The sequence below is a fragment of the Sinocyclocheilus rhinocerous genome, unplaced genomic scaffold (assembly GCF_001515625.1).
Source record: "Sinocyclocheilus rhinocerous isolate Xijiao unplaced genomic scaffold, SAMN03320098_v1.1 scaffold1166, whole genome shotgun sequence".
Lineage (NCBI taxonomy): Eukaryota > Metazoa > Chordata > Actinopteri > Cypriniformes > Cyprinidae > Sinocyclocheilus > Sinocyclocheilus rhinocerous.
Genome location: NW_015646356.1, coordinates 638,790 through 652,883, shown reverse-complemented (window position 1 = coordinate 652,883; position 14,094 = coordinate 638,790). Strand labels below are relative to the sequence as shown.

The following is a 14,094-nucleotide window of genomic DNA, read 5'->3' as shown; positions in this document are numbered from 1 at the left end:
TATTAAGTGTATTAAGTGTACTATAACGGTAAACAACAAATAGCAATTTAGCATAGTTGTAATAAAGTGTGTAATAAGTTTAAACCATAGCATACAACAATACAGTATGCTATTAAGTGTACTATAACGGTAAACAACAAATAGCAATTTAGCATAGTTGTAATAAAGTGTAATACATGTGTAATAAGTTAATCATAACTGTGTTCTGTCCAGACAGACATTTTTTCAGGGGCTTTATTCATCGAAGTGTCTCTGGGGTGGGACCTGTACGTCTCCACCGTTGTGCTGTTAGCTGTCACTGCACTCTACACTATAGCTGGTAATAAAACAACACATAAGTGACTTACATTTTAGATAACTTGTGCCTAAATGTGACTCTAGTTGAGGTGCTTTAATTGGTGGCTTGTTTTAATGCAGGTGGGCTGACAGCAGTAATCTACACTGATGCCTTACAGACCGTCATCATGTTAATAGGAGCATTTGTCCTCATGTTCATAGGTATAGATCTCTCGCTGATGAAATGTTATACTTTCATTAATTATTCCAGGGTAAGTACAGTGATTCATTTCAATTGAATCTCCCCTGTCAGCATTCGACAAAGTTGGCTGGTATGAGGGTTTGCTGGTTCAGTATGAGAGAGCTGTACCTGCTATCACGGTTCCCAACACCACTTGTCATCTTCCTCGGTCTGACGCCTTTCATATCTTCAGAGATCCAGTGACAGGAGACCTTCCTTGGCCAGGCCTGATTTTTGGACTCACTGTTCTGGCCACATGGGTGTGGTGCACAGACCAGGTGAATTTAAAATACTGTAGATTTTAGCATGATTTAATATTCAGCAGAAGATTTCACAAATGTGTCTCTTTACACTTAACAATAGTTTTACAGCAAGCAATTGCATCTGTTTCATGTCTGAAGGTGATAGTGCAAAGGTCTCTCTCTGCCAAAAACCTGTCTCATGCCAAAGGTGGTTCGGTACTCGGTGGCTACCTCAAGGTCTTCCCTATGTTCTTCATAGTTATGCCAGGAATGATCAGCAGAGCTCTCTACCCAAGTACTACTCAGTCATTCTTTGCATTTCCCTTCATCTATGGTCTGGATTTAAGAAAGATGTTACCTGAACATTGATTAAACCAATGAAAAGGGGTTTAATGGACTATCCACACCATTAATTTGCATAAATTAAAAATCTCTCTTTTTATGGTAAGTAGTGTGATGTTTGTGCATTTCTCTAGATGAAGTAGGATGTGTGGATCCTGAGGAGTGTATGAAGATCTGTGGGGCCAGTGTGGGCTGCTCTAACATTGCCTACCCAAAGTTAGTTATGGAGCTCATGCCAGTGGGTATGACAACCTTATGTTTTTATCAGAATAATCGTGTGATTTTTCAATTAGTTGATATTTTCCGTCCACTAGGATCAGTGTGTTTTCTACACAGATCTTTTACCTTCAGATACAATTTTGATAAGTAGAGTGGCAGTTTGAAAATCATAAAGGGAAAACATATTTCAAAGTACTTTTTAAGTGCCTCATTGAAATTGAGAACTCAAGGTCTTCCCTATGTTCTTCATAGTTATGCCAGGAATGATCAGCAGAGCTCTCTACCCAAGTACTACTCAGTCATTCTTTGCATTTCCCTTCATCTATGGTCTGGATTTAAGAAAGATGTTACCTGAACATTGATTAAACCAATGAAAAGGGGTTTAATGGACTATCCACACCATTAATTTGCATAAATTAAAAATCTCTCTTTTTATGGTAAGTAGTGTGATGTTTGTGCATTTCTCTAGATGAAGTAGGATGTGTGGATCCTGAGGAGTGTATGAAGATCTGTGGGGCCAGTGTGGGCTGCTCTAACATTGCCTACCCAAAGTTAGTTATGGAGCTCATGCCAGTGGGTATGACAACCTTATGTTTTTATCAGAATAATCGTGTGATTTTTCAATTAGTTGATATTTTCCGTCCACTAGGATCATTTTAATGACAAGAAAATGCTTTAAAAAATTTTTTTAACAAACTAACAATTATTCTAAATAGCATTCATAGTATTAGAATTATATTCTAATAAAATATTTAAATGATTATATATATCTATATAATGTAATATATAGATATACATAATAAAATATTTAAATTATAATATATGTCTGTGATAAATTATAATAGATATTATAATTTAAATATTTTGTTATGTCTCTATAGTCACCTTTAGCACTCATGTCCTCTCTCACCTCTATATTCAACAGTAGCAGCACTCTGTTCACAATGGACATATGGCAACGGATCCGACCACGGGCCTCTGAGAGAGAGCTCATGGTAGTGGGCAGGTAGTCTGTTAAATGCTTTGTGGAAAAACTTCGGAACACTTTCATTTTCAACATATTTTTCAGAAAATAAACAGAAGTATCTAAAAAAGTGAATGCTCTCATTATAAGCATACAAACCAATTCAACGAAAGTGGAAACAGTCCACCACCAATTCCACCAAGTGGTTTAACCACATCAGAGTGGTTTTGTTGACCTGTTTTGGGGCGCTAAAAGATACTTGATATGCAAACTGTCAAATTAAAAACAGTTGTCCTTTTCCAAAATATACACTTTTTATTTCACGAAACAATCTGAGTCTCCTGGCTCTTAATTGCTGCTGTTTATTTACATCCACAGGGTGTTCATTTTATTGCTAGTGGCCCTGAGCATTGTGTGGATTCCAGTCATTCAAACAGCCAATAGTGGACAACTGTTTGACTACATTCAGGCCATTACTAGCTACCTGGCACCTCCCATCACCACAGTGTTCATTATGGCCATCTTCTGGGGGCGAGTAAATGAGCAGGTGAATTAATTAACCTTTTCTTGTGCCTGTGCAATAAAGTGAAAGTTAAATGGCCTATAACACTTGATGCAGTTGATAAAACATTTAAGTTAAGTTTTCTTTTTATCTTGCACAGGGTGCTTTTTGGGGTCTGATGGTGGGACTAGTGGTGGGCACTGTGAGGATGGTAATGGAATTTGTGTACAGCACCCCATCATGTGGAGAAGAAGACCTTCGTCCTGCCCTGCTGAAAGATGTGCACTACCTGTATTTTGCTCTCATCCTGCTTGCACTGACAGCTCTGATCATCACAGCTGTCAGCCTCTGCACTGCACCTATTCCAGAGCAACATGTAACTATGAACCGCAATTCAAATACATACACATTTAAATAATTATTTATATCCATTTTTATACAAAACTTACAAAAAGGAGATAAATGCTGCATACCCAATTACCTGGGGACTTTCCATGTACTACACTTAATTTTGAAATTTTTAAAAATTACATATCACATACTAATCACACTATTTTTTTTATTTTAATTTGATTGATAATAATTTAAATTTATTTCATTTATGAACCATTTCCTCCCCTATTAATTTTCACAAAAAGAAGCTTTAAAGGGTTAATGAAAATTAGACTGTGTTTCACTCACCCCCGAGGCATTCTAGGTATTTATGACTTTCTTCTTTCAGACGAATCCAGTCGGAGTTATATTAAAAATGGTCCTGGCTATTCCAAACTCTATCATTGCAGTCAGCTGGTTTTGCAGTGCTTCAGTCCAAAAGAAGTGAAATAAAAAGTGCCCATCCATAAAAAAGTGTCTCACACGGCTCCGGGGGGTGAACAAAGGCCTCCTGTAGCGAATCGATGCGTTTTTGTAAGAAAAATATCCATACTCAAAACGTAATAATCACTTTAATCTAGCTTGCGCCAACAGTTGTACACGGAAGCAGCTCTGGGCGGATGACGTATGAGGTCGGCTTTGCGCATGTGCCGGTGAGTCTCGTGAAAACCAACGTTTGTTTACAGGAGCAAAGGAAGCAAAGTTTCCTTACTTTAGCAAAGGAAAACCAGCCTCCTCTTGGCTTATATTGAAATCCTCCGACATTCTTCTTTACAAATCCTCGTTTTGTACTTCTAATTCGTGACCGTTGTTTTGTTTTGATCTCTCCGCTGCGTTTCCACATTCGTCACTTCTGAGCGGCGCATGCGCAACACCGACCTCATACATCATCCGCCCGGAGCTGCTTCCGTGTGCAACAGTGAGAGCAAGCTAGATTAAATTGATTATTACGTTTTGAATATGGATATTTTTCTTACAAAAACGCATCGATTTGCTACAGGAGGACTTTTTTTCACCCCCGGAGCCGTGTGAGACACTTTTTTTTATGGATGTAATTTGATTGATAATAATTTAAATTTATTTCATTTATGAACCATTTCCTCCCCTATTAATTTTCACAAAAAGAAGCTTTAAAGGGTTAATGAAAATTAGACTGTGTTTCACTCACCCCCGAGGCATTCTAGGTATTTATGACTTTCTTCTTTCAGACGAATCCAGTCGGAGTTATATTAAAAATGGTCCTGGCTATTCCAAACTCTATCATTGCAGTCAGCTGGTTTTGCAGTGCTTGAGCCGTGTGAGACACTTTTTTTTATGGATGTGCACTTTTTATTTCACTTCTTTTGGACTGAAGCACTGAAACACAGCTGACTGCAATGAAAGAGCTTGGAATAGCCAGGACAATTTTTTATATAACTCCGACTGGATTCGTCTGAAAGAAGAAAGTCATATACACCTAGGAAGCCTCGGGGGTGAGTAAAACACAGCCTAATTTTCATTTTTGGGTGAACTAACCCTTTAACTCCCCACAGTACCAAAACAACATGTACACTGACTACCTTAATTTTGAAAATTAATTTATAAAGATAATACTTTAAAAAAAAATTGGCATTAAAAACAGCAAAGAAAGCATGCATAATGTATTATTTATTAATGTATTGGTTATACTTTATTTCAATAGTCCACTTTAGACATTCTATTAACTAGTAACTTTGCAACTAACTCTTAATTAATTTGCTACTGTATGTAAACTAACTCTATGGTTAGTATAATTAACTGATATATACTTCCAAAGTTACTTATAGTCAGTAGAATGTCTGTTGGGGGCCATCAAAATAATGTATCAGATATTAAGCAGATGGTCTAATACGAATACTCTAATGACTGGTAGTTAACATGTAATTACAAAGTTATAGTTAGTTGAAGGTCTAAATTAGACTATCAAAATAAAGTATATTTATAAGCACAAAACAATATTTCCAATGATACTGTAGGAGAAACACACTGAATATGAGCTGCTAATATAATGAGCTTATATTTCATTTTAGCTCGTTCGTTTGACCTGGTGGACAAGACACAGTAAGGAGGAGCGTGTAGAGCTGGAAGACCCCTGGGCTAGAGAATCTGATCCCAGCACTACAGAGTCAGAGGGGTCAGATGAGGATACGCCTGCATGGTGGAAGCGTGCTGGAATGTGGCTGTGTGGTCTGTCCCATGCGGCTAAACAAGAGATGAGTGAGGAGGAACGGCAGGCTCTGGAAAGGAAACTCACCAGTATTGAAGAAGACCACACCTGGAAGACTGTCTGCAATGTTAATGCCCTCATTTTACTCACTGTCAGTGTTTTTCTCTGGGGGTACTTTGCGTGAATGTACTATAAAGTTCTGAATGGCACTTTTTTTTGTAAGAAACTCACCAGTACTGATGAAAAACACATCTGGTTGTCTGCACTTACATGCTCTCATTTTATTTACTGTAAATGTCTTTTTTTCCCCGCTTAATAAATAACAATTGTGAATGGCACATCTTTGTTGTTATTTTGATGAGTTGATTTTTATTTGAAAAAGAGTCAGGTTTTGAATTAGGCTAACCTTTAATTTTAAAAGTTTATTATAAACGGTTCACTGTCACAGTGATAATAATTAAACATATATACTGTAATAATGCATGCTGTGTCATAATGACAAAGCATAACAGGTAAGAGGCCTCGTAATCGTTCCCACCCAAGGGTGGGGCCTCACCAGGCTGTAAATGACTTAAAAATATATAATTATTTATTATTATTTTATTATATGTTATTTTAAGAGTAGGCTATATAACTTATTACAATGCTAAAAACTTCAGTATTTCTTATTTTAGTTTGTCCCTTCATGGATTGTTTTCATTGTTGAACATGCAGAAGTGAACAGATACTTAAGGTACTATTAGGATTCTTTTGATTCACTTCTTGTTTCTATAAATAAAAAAGCTTGAAAGCCAGTACCTTTGTTATCATTCTTAAGAAGAGGCAGAGGAAATTTCTCTGTTTACATGGGGTCCTTTGAATATTGTGTTGGACAATAGGGGGCCTCAGAAAGGTTGACCTTTGCTTTGAATCACTCGTCCGATCCACGTCGGGCTGATCCTTGCCAGGTTTCCAGCGCAACCCATCCATATTCTTATTGTGGGCGTGAAACTCTCTGCTCTAACCTCCTCTCTACTTGAATGAACTACAAGTGCAAAGTCATACTACACTGTTTAGTGCACTCGAGAGAGAGAGGGTAACATCGTACCCGAGGGCATTCTACGGTTAATAGTTACATAGACAACACTTGTTTCCAGTCACCGATTTTTACGGAGCAATGGAGCCTCATGTAAACGCGAAGCGGCTTTTTAATCACGCGACAACCCTGAAGCTTCACACGGGGAATTTAGTCAACCGCAGTCGACTTAAGAAGAAATGTCCGTCTTCACCCAGTGAGGAGGTATGTTGTGACATGAGTTTGCAGTGCTAATGGTGGACATTGGTCCATTTCGGCAGCACGGGTACGGCATGTTTTATAGTGTGATATTGCTCGGTGAATGAGTTCAGCCACGGACACCCCATTATTTATGTTAAGTCCGGTTCTTTTTTAAAGCATCGACTCCTTCGGACGGTTCATTCACCGAACTGGTTCACAGAATCATTTGAGATGTCACTCAAGTGTTCCTAGACGTTCGCACGAATCATTTACGAGCGTTTTAAAAAAAGAATTAAATAAGTATGTTTTCAATATAAATTCTGAAATATGGGTTGTTTTAGTTGTATAAACTGGATTTTGTGTACATTTGTTTTGTATTTGGATTCTGTTACGATTAGCCTAATTATACCTACTTTTCCTCTACATACTGGCATTCCTGTTCGGGAAAAAAAATGGTTCTAAGTTTCTTTTTCATGTTCCAGCATGAACATAAAACACCTTACAACCAAAAGCTTTGCGAATCGGTTCGGTCGAATCATTAAGATTGAGTCGGCTCACATAATGATTCCGGGGCTAAAAGATATGATCCGTCTGCTTCCATATTAATGACGTCAATGAACAGCTTGCCTCGTGCTGCTCATGACATGCCACTGTATGCAAAATGTGGTATGAGAATTTGCAGTGCATCGCACTGTTGTTGCATTTACGTTCAAATGACCAGGGGCCTAATTTATAACCGTTGCGTACGCACAAAACCTGCCCTGAAAGAGGCGTACGCCACTTCCTACGCAAAACGTGGGATTTATAAAAAACAAACTTGACGGGAAAATTTGCGCACCTGCACGCAAACTCTGATCCATGCGTACGGACTTTTTTTCCCTGGAGAGAGAAAAGTAATGAAGTAAACAACGATTATAAAACTGTTTTCATTTCATCATATACATTTACATTAAATATTTCACTTTCATTAATGGAGATAAGCACTGAAATTACATAAAGTCATTACTCGGAAGTTAAACCAAAATGATAAGAATTTAGACAGCCTATTTGTAGTGGATATGTGGATACGCTTGATTACTTTTCCTGTGGTATGTTATGTTTTAATGACAGCGAGGAGTGCTATAGGTGCACAATAATTTATCTTTAAAGAAAACTGCACATCTCATGTTATGAGAAAATAGTTTTAGCGAGAACAATGATCAATGATGCGCACTTACTTCGATATTATGGCGGACATAATATGGCGGAAAATATTATTTTTAGCAATAAAAATGTATGTGTGTGGCACAAATGGCATTTATAGTCCGTATCTCATATTTCCTTGAAGTCCGCATGAAATCAAAATTGACTTTATTTAATTTACTATCGCACATTGCTAGTCTTTATGTGAGCAATTAATCCGTGCAAGTTAATCCGCTGAAAAAAATTGTTTGTTTTCGTGATCTTTAATCAAAATCTGAACATTTACTTCCGCTCTGGAATGGCATTCCTTTTCTGATGACGTCAGTTTGACGGCTTAGGCAGAATATCCTTAAACACACCCCTCCAACCGTTGAGAGACAGAGAGGAGGAGCGTAAAAATAAAACCATGCCCTCTATTCAATATTCCGTTTCAGCTGGAAATACGTCACTACACTGAAATAAAGTCGGCAGCAACTTCCGGTTCACGCGGACTTTAATGTCTTGTACATTTTGGTGCGTTCAAGTCATGTCGGATAGATCGTATTTACGAGTTGAACGCACATGAACGCCACCAAGTCTTTATTATGAGTGGGAAACTCGAAATTTTCTTTAAGCCCCGAGTTTCCTGAAATCCAAGTAAAAAAAATGCAGACCCTGTTGTATTTTCTTGTAATTTATTAAAAGAAGGTACACCGCCATCTTGTGTCGACTAAACTGACTTGAACGCACCTGACGTCGTAATTACGATTTGTCAACTCGTTAGTACGAACGTCCCAGGAGGACTTGAACGCAGCATTTGATAGTGTTAAACATGGTGTCACGTGGATGGGAATATGCATATAAATGATATGCAGATGAGGTTATGCATAGTAAAACTAGGCGTTGTAAGCGCCATATATGGTGATTTCGGGGAGGAGTCAGGGTGGAGACGCACGTACGCACAATCTTTCCCTGACTGGGATTAATAAAGGGATTTTTGCGCAGGTTCTGGCATGCGCATGGTTTTATAAATCTGAAAAACTTTGAGCGTACGCAAAATCTAGCTTTTGTGCCTACGTACACTTTTAGGATGAAATCTACAGAGAGTTTTATAAATGAGACCCCAGGGCTTTGTTTTGCCATCCTTAGTTGTAGCTGTGCATACAAGCAGTGCTTCTGCCTAGTAACACTCACTAGACCTGTCACAGAAGATGTACAGAATTAAACGTGACCTGACCTCTGACATGCTGGAATGAAGAATGATGCAATGTCATGCTGATGTCTTATAATCTCAACAGATGTCTGACAAATGACTGCATTTTCTATAGCTACTGTCTAAAACCTCTCCGACATCCATCATAAAAACGAGGCTTATTGTTCAAGCCCACACAAGCGTATTAGTAATGTTTAAACATGTATATGTGAAGATTGTAGATGGTATTGCAAGATTATACCTGGAATGTTAATGATGTCTTGATGTCTTAAATCTTTTTGCTCAACAGTCTATAACGGTGTTTCTACAGTACACTAGGTATATAAAATGTTTCATTTTATTTCATGTTTATACACACAAACACACTGCCATTCAAAAAGTTTGGGATCAGTAAGACTTGAAAGAAATCTCTCATGCTCACCAAGGCTGCATTTATTTGATCAAAATTATGCATTTTTTTTTTTTAAATTAGACTTTTCTAAAAGCCTACAGGGCCAAAAGTGTCTATGAATATAAATATTGAGATATGTTTTGGAAAGGCTGCCAAGATGTTGTATTTATGTTTCATAATTTGAATGTTTTTCAATGTTTTCTGAATCCACAGCTACAAGACTGCATCCAAGGCACACTGAGCGAGTGGTTTGCCACAATGCCGTCATCTCTTGACTCTGTAAGACCTTGCATGACACTTATTACGAAAGTGAAAAAGGAAACCTTGAGAACTTATAAACAAGCCGTTTTAAGCTAAACAAATGTCATCTTTGACATGTTAAAGATTTCAGTTGCATGAAGTAATCAGACCCACTGAACATAAACAGTTGAGCACTCTGTGGATTGTGGGAAAGCAAACCGTCTGCCTCTTTTGCACCATTAAAGCATATATAGGCAGTGGGATGAAAAGACAGTTGTTATGGTGATTGTTCATGGCATGGGGCCACTGTGCCTCTGCTCTGGCTCTTTCTGCCATTGTCAGCGAATCTGCCTGAGAGCTCAGCAAGTAGAGAGTAAAGGTCTTAGCACACAAAAGCTGAGGCTTATTGATGCATTCCTTTCATGCAGTCCATTAACAAGGTGTCTAATGTTTTCACATGCAAAGGAAAGTGAGTTCCATAGACACAAGATTGCCCAAAAATTATGCAACTATAATGCATAATCCAGTAAGTGACTGGATACTTTCCATGATAGCATGGTTTTGCAATTACCTTTGATTTTCTTCTCAGGAGCTTCCCAGCATTCTGGACTGCACTATTCCAGAAAACACAGAGGCCATCACCCCAGAGGAGAGAGAGGAGCTGAAAGTGTCTGGTGAAGATTACTGATCCTTAATGCATTAAAGAATGCTGTTGCAGTGCATGTGCATGTTATTACATATGTTTAAATGTCTTTACAGTCAAGCTTTTTCTCACTGAGTCGGACCGTTCATCCATCAGAAGTGCGGTGGACATGGGTAAGTTCTGTTTAATGTGATGCTGTATATATGAATATTATTATGTTTAATTAGGTAAAACTGTTTATGTAGATTTAGTGCAAGTTTGTTACCCTAATCTAACTGAATTGAGCATACTAAGAGCGTATTTGAGATGTTTAAGGCTCCATGTAATTAGAGTAAATATGAAAATTAGTACTGAAAGGGATCACATTATATATACAGCGGGTAAAATAAGTATCGAACACGTCACCATTTTTCTCAGTAAATATATTTCTAAAGGTGCTGTTGACATGAAATTTTCACCAGATGTCGGTAACAACCCAAGTAACCCATACATACAAAGAAATCAATACAAATAAATTCAGAAATTAAGTTCTGTGTAATAAAATGGAATGACACAGGGAAAAAGTATTGAACCACTGAAATGTATTTAATACTTTGTACAAAAGCCTTTGTTGGTAATGACAGCTTCAAGACGCCTCCTGTATGGATAAACTGTCGCATGCATTGCTCAGGTGTGATTTTGGCCCATTCTTCCACAGAGTCTTCGAATCTAGAAGGTTCTGTGGGCCTCTTCTATGAACTCTATGATCTTTAGTTCTTATTTTCTATTGAATTCACGTCAGGTGATTGGCTGGGCCATTCTAGCAACTTTATTTTCTTTTTCTGAAACCAGTTGAGAGTTTCCTTGGCTGTGTTTTGGATCATTTGTCTCGCTGAAATGTCCACCCTTGTTTCATCTTCATCATCCTGGTACTGTAGGTGTTGGGACTGAACCAACTAATATTAATTTCCACTGACTAGGGGCAGGATTGCTTTCTAATTACTGATAGATTTCAGCTGGTGTCTTGGCTTTCCATGCCTTTTTGCACCTCCCTTTCTTCATGTGTTCAATACTTTTTCCCTGTGTCATTCCATTTAATTACACAGAACTTAATTTCTGAACTTATTTGTTTTGTTTTCTTTGTGTGTATGGATTACTTGGGTTGTTACCGACATCTGGTGAAAATTTCATGTCAACAGCACCTTTAGAAATACATTTACTGAGAAAAATGGTGACATGTTCAATACTTATTTTACCCGCTGTATATATATATTTTTTCCCTGAGGTCCTCTTATTATCATGGTAATTTTTTTTTTTTAATGATCCCTCTCTGACCCTTAATTATGACCCATAATTAATTAAAATAATATTTTTTTCACCTAATAAATGCCCCCTTAGAATAAGAAATCAGCAACGTCCTCATGATATGACTAATTTGTGAAGATTAGAAATAAAATTCATACAAAAATGTTCAATAATGACCATCATTTTTAACAAGTGGCATCAAATATACCTAAGTAGCAGTATTTTTTATTTTTTTTTAACCAAATCAGTTTGTCAATACACTTTCAAATCACCTAGTCAATATATACACTGCTTTTAGAAAGAAGTCTCTTCTGCTCACCAAAACTGCTTTATTTGATCAAAATACATCAAAACTTAAATATTTAGAAAGATTTTTAATACCAAAAATAACTTCTTTTTTTTATGTAACTTATTTTCAGCATTGATTTTCAGTCTTCAGTGTCGCATTATCCTTCAAAAATCATTCTAATATGCTGATTTGGTGCTCAAGAAACATTGTTTGATATTTTTTTGGAAAACATAATACATTTATTTCAAGATTCTTCGATGAATAGAAAGTTCAAAATAATTTTTTTGTGACAGTGTGAAAGTTTTTGTCACTTTTTAGCGATTCAATGCATCCTTGCTGAATAATTTTTTTTTCTTCTTTTTACTGAGCCCAAATTTTTGAACGGTAGTGTATGTGAATATTAATTTCAGTTGATTTGACCATAACCCCCTCTCCTCTCCTCTGTGTTGTTCAGCTTGTCTTTCGTTAGGCGTATCTCAGTTGGACTCAGTGATCATTGCTCCACCTCCTCTCCCCGAGGGTGAGGCACAGACGCTGACCCACCTGCAGCCGCTGTGGGAGGAGCTGGAAAGTCTTGTGCAAAGCCAGAAGATCGCTGCCATCGGCACGTCCGACTTGGACAAAACTCTTTTAGAGCAGCTGTATAACTGGGCTCAGGTCTGCTGTGAGTGTGCATTTCTTCTGCACATAACAGAATAATTGATTATTTACAATGTATTTTTGTGCTCTTTCATGCTATGCAGGTAAAGCCAAGTAGTAATCAGGTGAATCTGGCCTCGTGCTGTGTGATGCCTCCAGACCTCACTGCATTTGCTAAAGAGTTTGACATACAATTGCTTACGCACAATGACCCCAAAGGTGTGTATTTTATGCTGAGTCATTGAGCTCGATGACTGCGTGCACGAACTGGTTCTGCAGTTTAATTATGAAACTGCATGTCTAATAATGCCAATATTTCTTCTTGCGTCTAGAGCTAATCAGTGCAGCAGGCTTCCAGGAAGCAGTGCAGGGGAGCAGTAAGGACCTGCAGGTGGACGATTGGAGGCTGGAGTGGGTCTTACGGTACTCCATCATAGTCAAGAGCAGAGGCATCATAAAAGCAAAAGGCTACATTGTTCATGCTAAAAAGGGCAACAACCTTTAACATGTCCAGTTTGAACAGGGTTTCCTAAAAATGTAGGGAGCTACTACATCATTGATGCATATTTTACAGGTGTTTTTTTTGTCAACACACTAAAGTGAATCTGAATTTTCAAAAGAACAAAAATTCACTCGACCCACTTTTTCCTCATGATTTAGAATATTTAGACAGCTATCTGTTCTTGTAGATAAATGCAAAGTGCCTCTCTTTTTCCTGACCTGGCCTGGTTAAATTCTCTGTATTTTTCAAAAGGGTACAAATTTAATATAAAACAATGGTTGATAGGACATCAGATTAAGATTATTCAAATACCATAAGATTGTTTTGTTAATCATTGCCCCTGTAATTTTTGTGATTTTTTTTTTCTGTTTTATTTAAAAATGTTAACCACTTTTTTTTTTTTAAAGAGTGGGCCTCATAGTTGTATTTTTTACTTTAAATTTTAATGTTAAATTTTAAGTCATGCTAGCATTTTAAGTTTGTATCATTTATTTTGATCGATGCTTTGCTTGGAGTGTTCACTAAATGTTTTCTTACCCGTTTTCAACAGATGATTCTATCTCTTTTGCATCCCTTTGTAAACAAAATGCCTTGCTTATCTGATAAAAAGAAATATTCAAATATGTAACTGTATGGGAGGCTGTAAACATGCATGGCATGAACGGCATTAACTCGTTGTATATAAGAACACTGGACAATTCCACACTCGAAGGAAAATAATGATTATAGTTCCAGTATCCAACGAATAGTCAGAATATATATTTTTACCTGTGTTATTTATTCATTGTAATGACGATTCCTTTTGGAGCCAATCGTATAATAGAGTTTTTCTTTTATGTACTGTACATGTAATTACTATTTTCCCATATTGTGTTAAACATTTTTAATGTGGTTTATAAACTTCGGAATTGAAAAACGAAACATGGACTGGCATTGGGTTTCTTTCATTTCAATATTTATATGTTAGATGTAAGCAATATCCTCCTGAGACCTAACGCAAACTGAAGTTTTTTTTTTTCCATTAATGAATGTATGAATTAATTTTAATAGTGTCTCAAGAAGACAGAAATCCATATCATTATTTGCAACTCGCCCAACGCTCAAAACTGCTCAGCGATGCTTTCCTGCATCGAG

The 14,094-nt window shown here is 37.2% G+C and overlaps 2 protein-coding genes across 2 annotated transcripts in view; both read left to right on the top strand.

The window, feature by feature from the left end:
- Nucleotides 1-5,674, top strand: part of LOC107707571 (sodium/glucose cotransporter 4-like) — a 9,359-nt gene extending 3,685 nt beyond the window's left edge. Inside the window, exons 5-14 of the mRNA XM_016511638.1 lie at nt 214-319; nt 418-498; nt 590-795; nt 919-1,054; nt 1,236-1,343; nt 1,790-1,893; nt 2,202-2,326; nt 2,663-2,831; nt 2,947-3,162; nt 5,207-5,674. Of these exons, the coding sequence (XP_016367124.1) occupies nt 214-319; nt 418-498; nt 590-795; nt 919-1,054; nt 1,236-1,343; nt 1,790-1,893; nt 2,202-2,326; nt 2,663-2,831; nt 2,947-3,162; nt 5,207-5,527 (1,572 nt within the window). The 3' untranslated portion in view covers nt 5,528-5,674. The remainder of the gene's footprint in view (nt 1-213; nt 320-417; nt 499-589; nt 796-918; nt 1,055-1,235; nt 1,344-1,789; nt 1,894-2,201; nt 2,327-2,662; nt 2,832-2,946; nt 3,163-5,206) is intronic.
- Nucleotides 5,675-6,313: 639 nt separating this feature from the next.
- On the top strand, nt 6,314-13,062 carry LOC107707584 (glutamate--cysteine ligase regulatory subunit-like). The gene is made up of 7 exons (XM_016511661.1): nt 6,314-6,622; nt 9,577-9,642; nt 10,193-10,277; nt 10,363-10,419; nt 12,274-12,476; nt 12,563-12,677; nt 12,791-13,062. The coding sequence occupies exons 1-7, from the start codon at nt 6,500-6,502 to the stop codon at nt 12,961-12,963; spliced, it is 822 nt and encodes a 273-aa protein (XP_016367147.1). The 5' UTR covers nt 6,314-6,499; the 3' UTR covers nt 12,964-13,062.
- The last annotated feature ends 1,032 nt before the right edge of the window (nt 13,063-14,094 follow it).

What these genes read in the sequence shown, in the direction of transcription:
- LOC107707584 (XM_016511661.1), top strand. Translation starts at nt 6,500, where the DNA reads ATGGAGCCTCATGTAAACGCGAAGCGGCTTTTTAATCACGCGACAACC. An exon ending in AGAGGAGCTGAAAGTGTCTG is followed by an intron (nt 10,278 to 10,362) that starts GTGAAGATTACT and finishes ATGTCTTTACAG; the next exon opens with TCAAGCTTTTTCTCACTGAG. An exon ending in CAGAAGTGCGGTGGACATGG is followed by an intron (nt 10,420 to 12,273) that starts GTAAGTTCTGTT and finishes TGTGTTGTTCAG; the next exon opens with CTTGTCTTTCGTTAGGCGTA.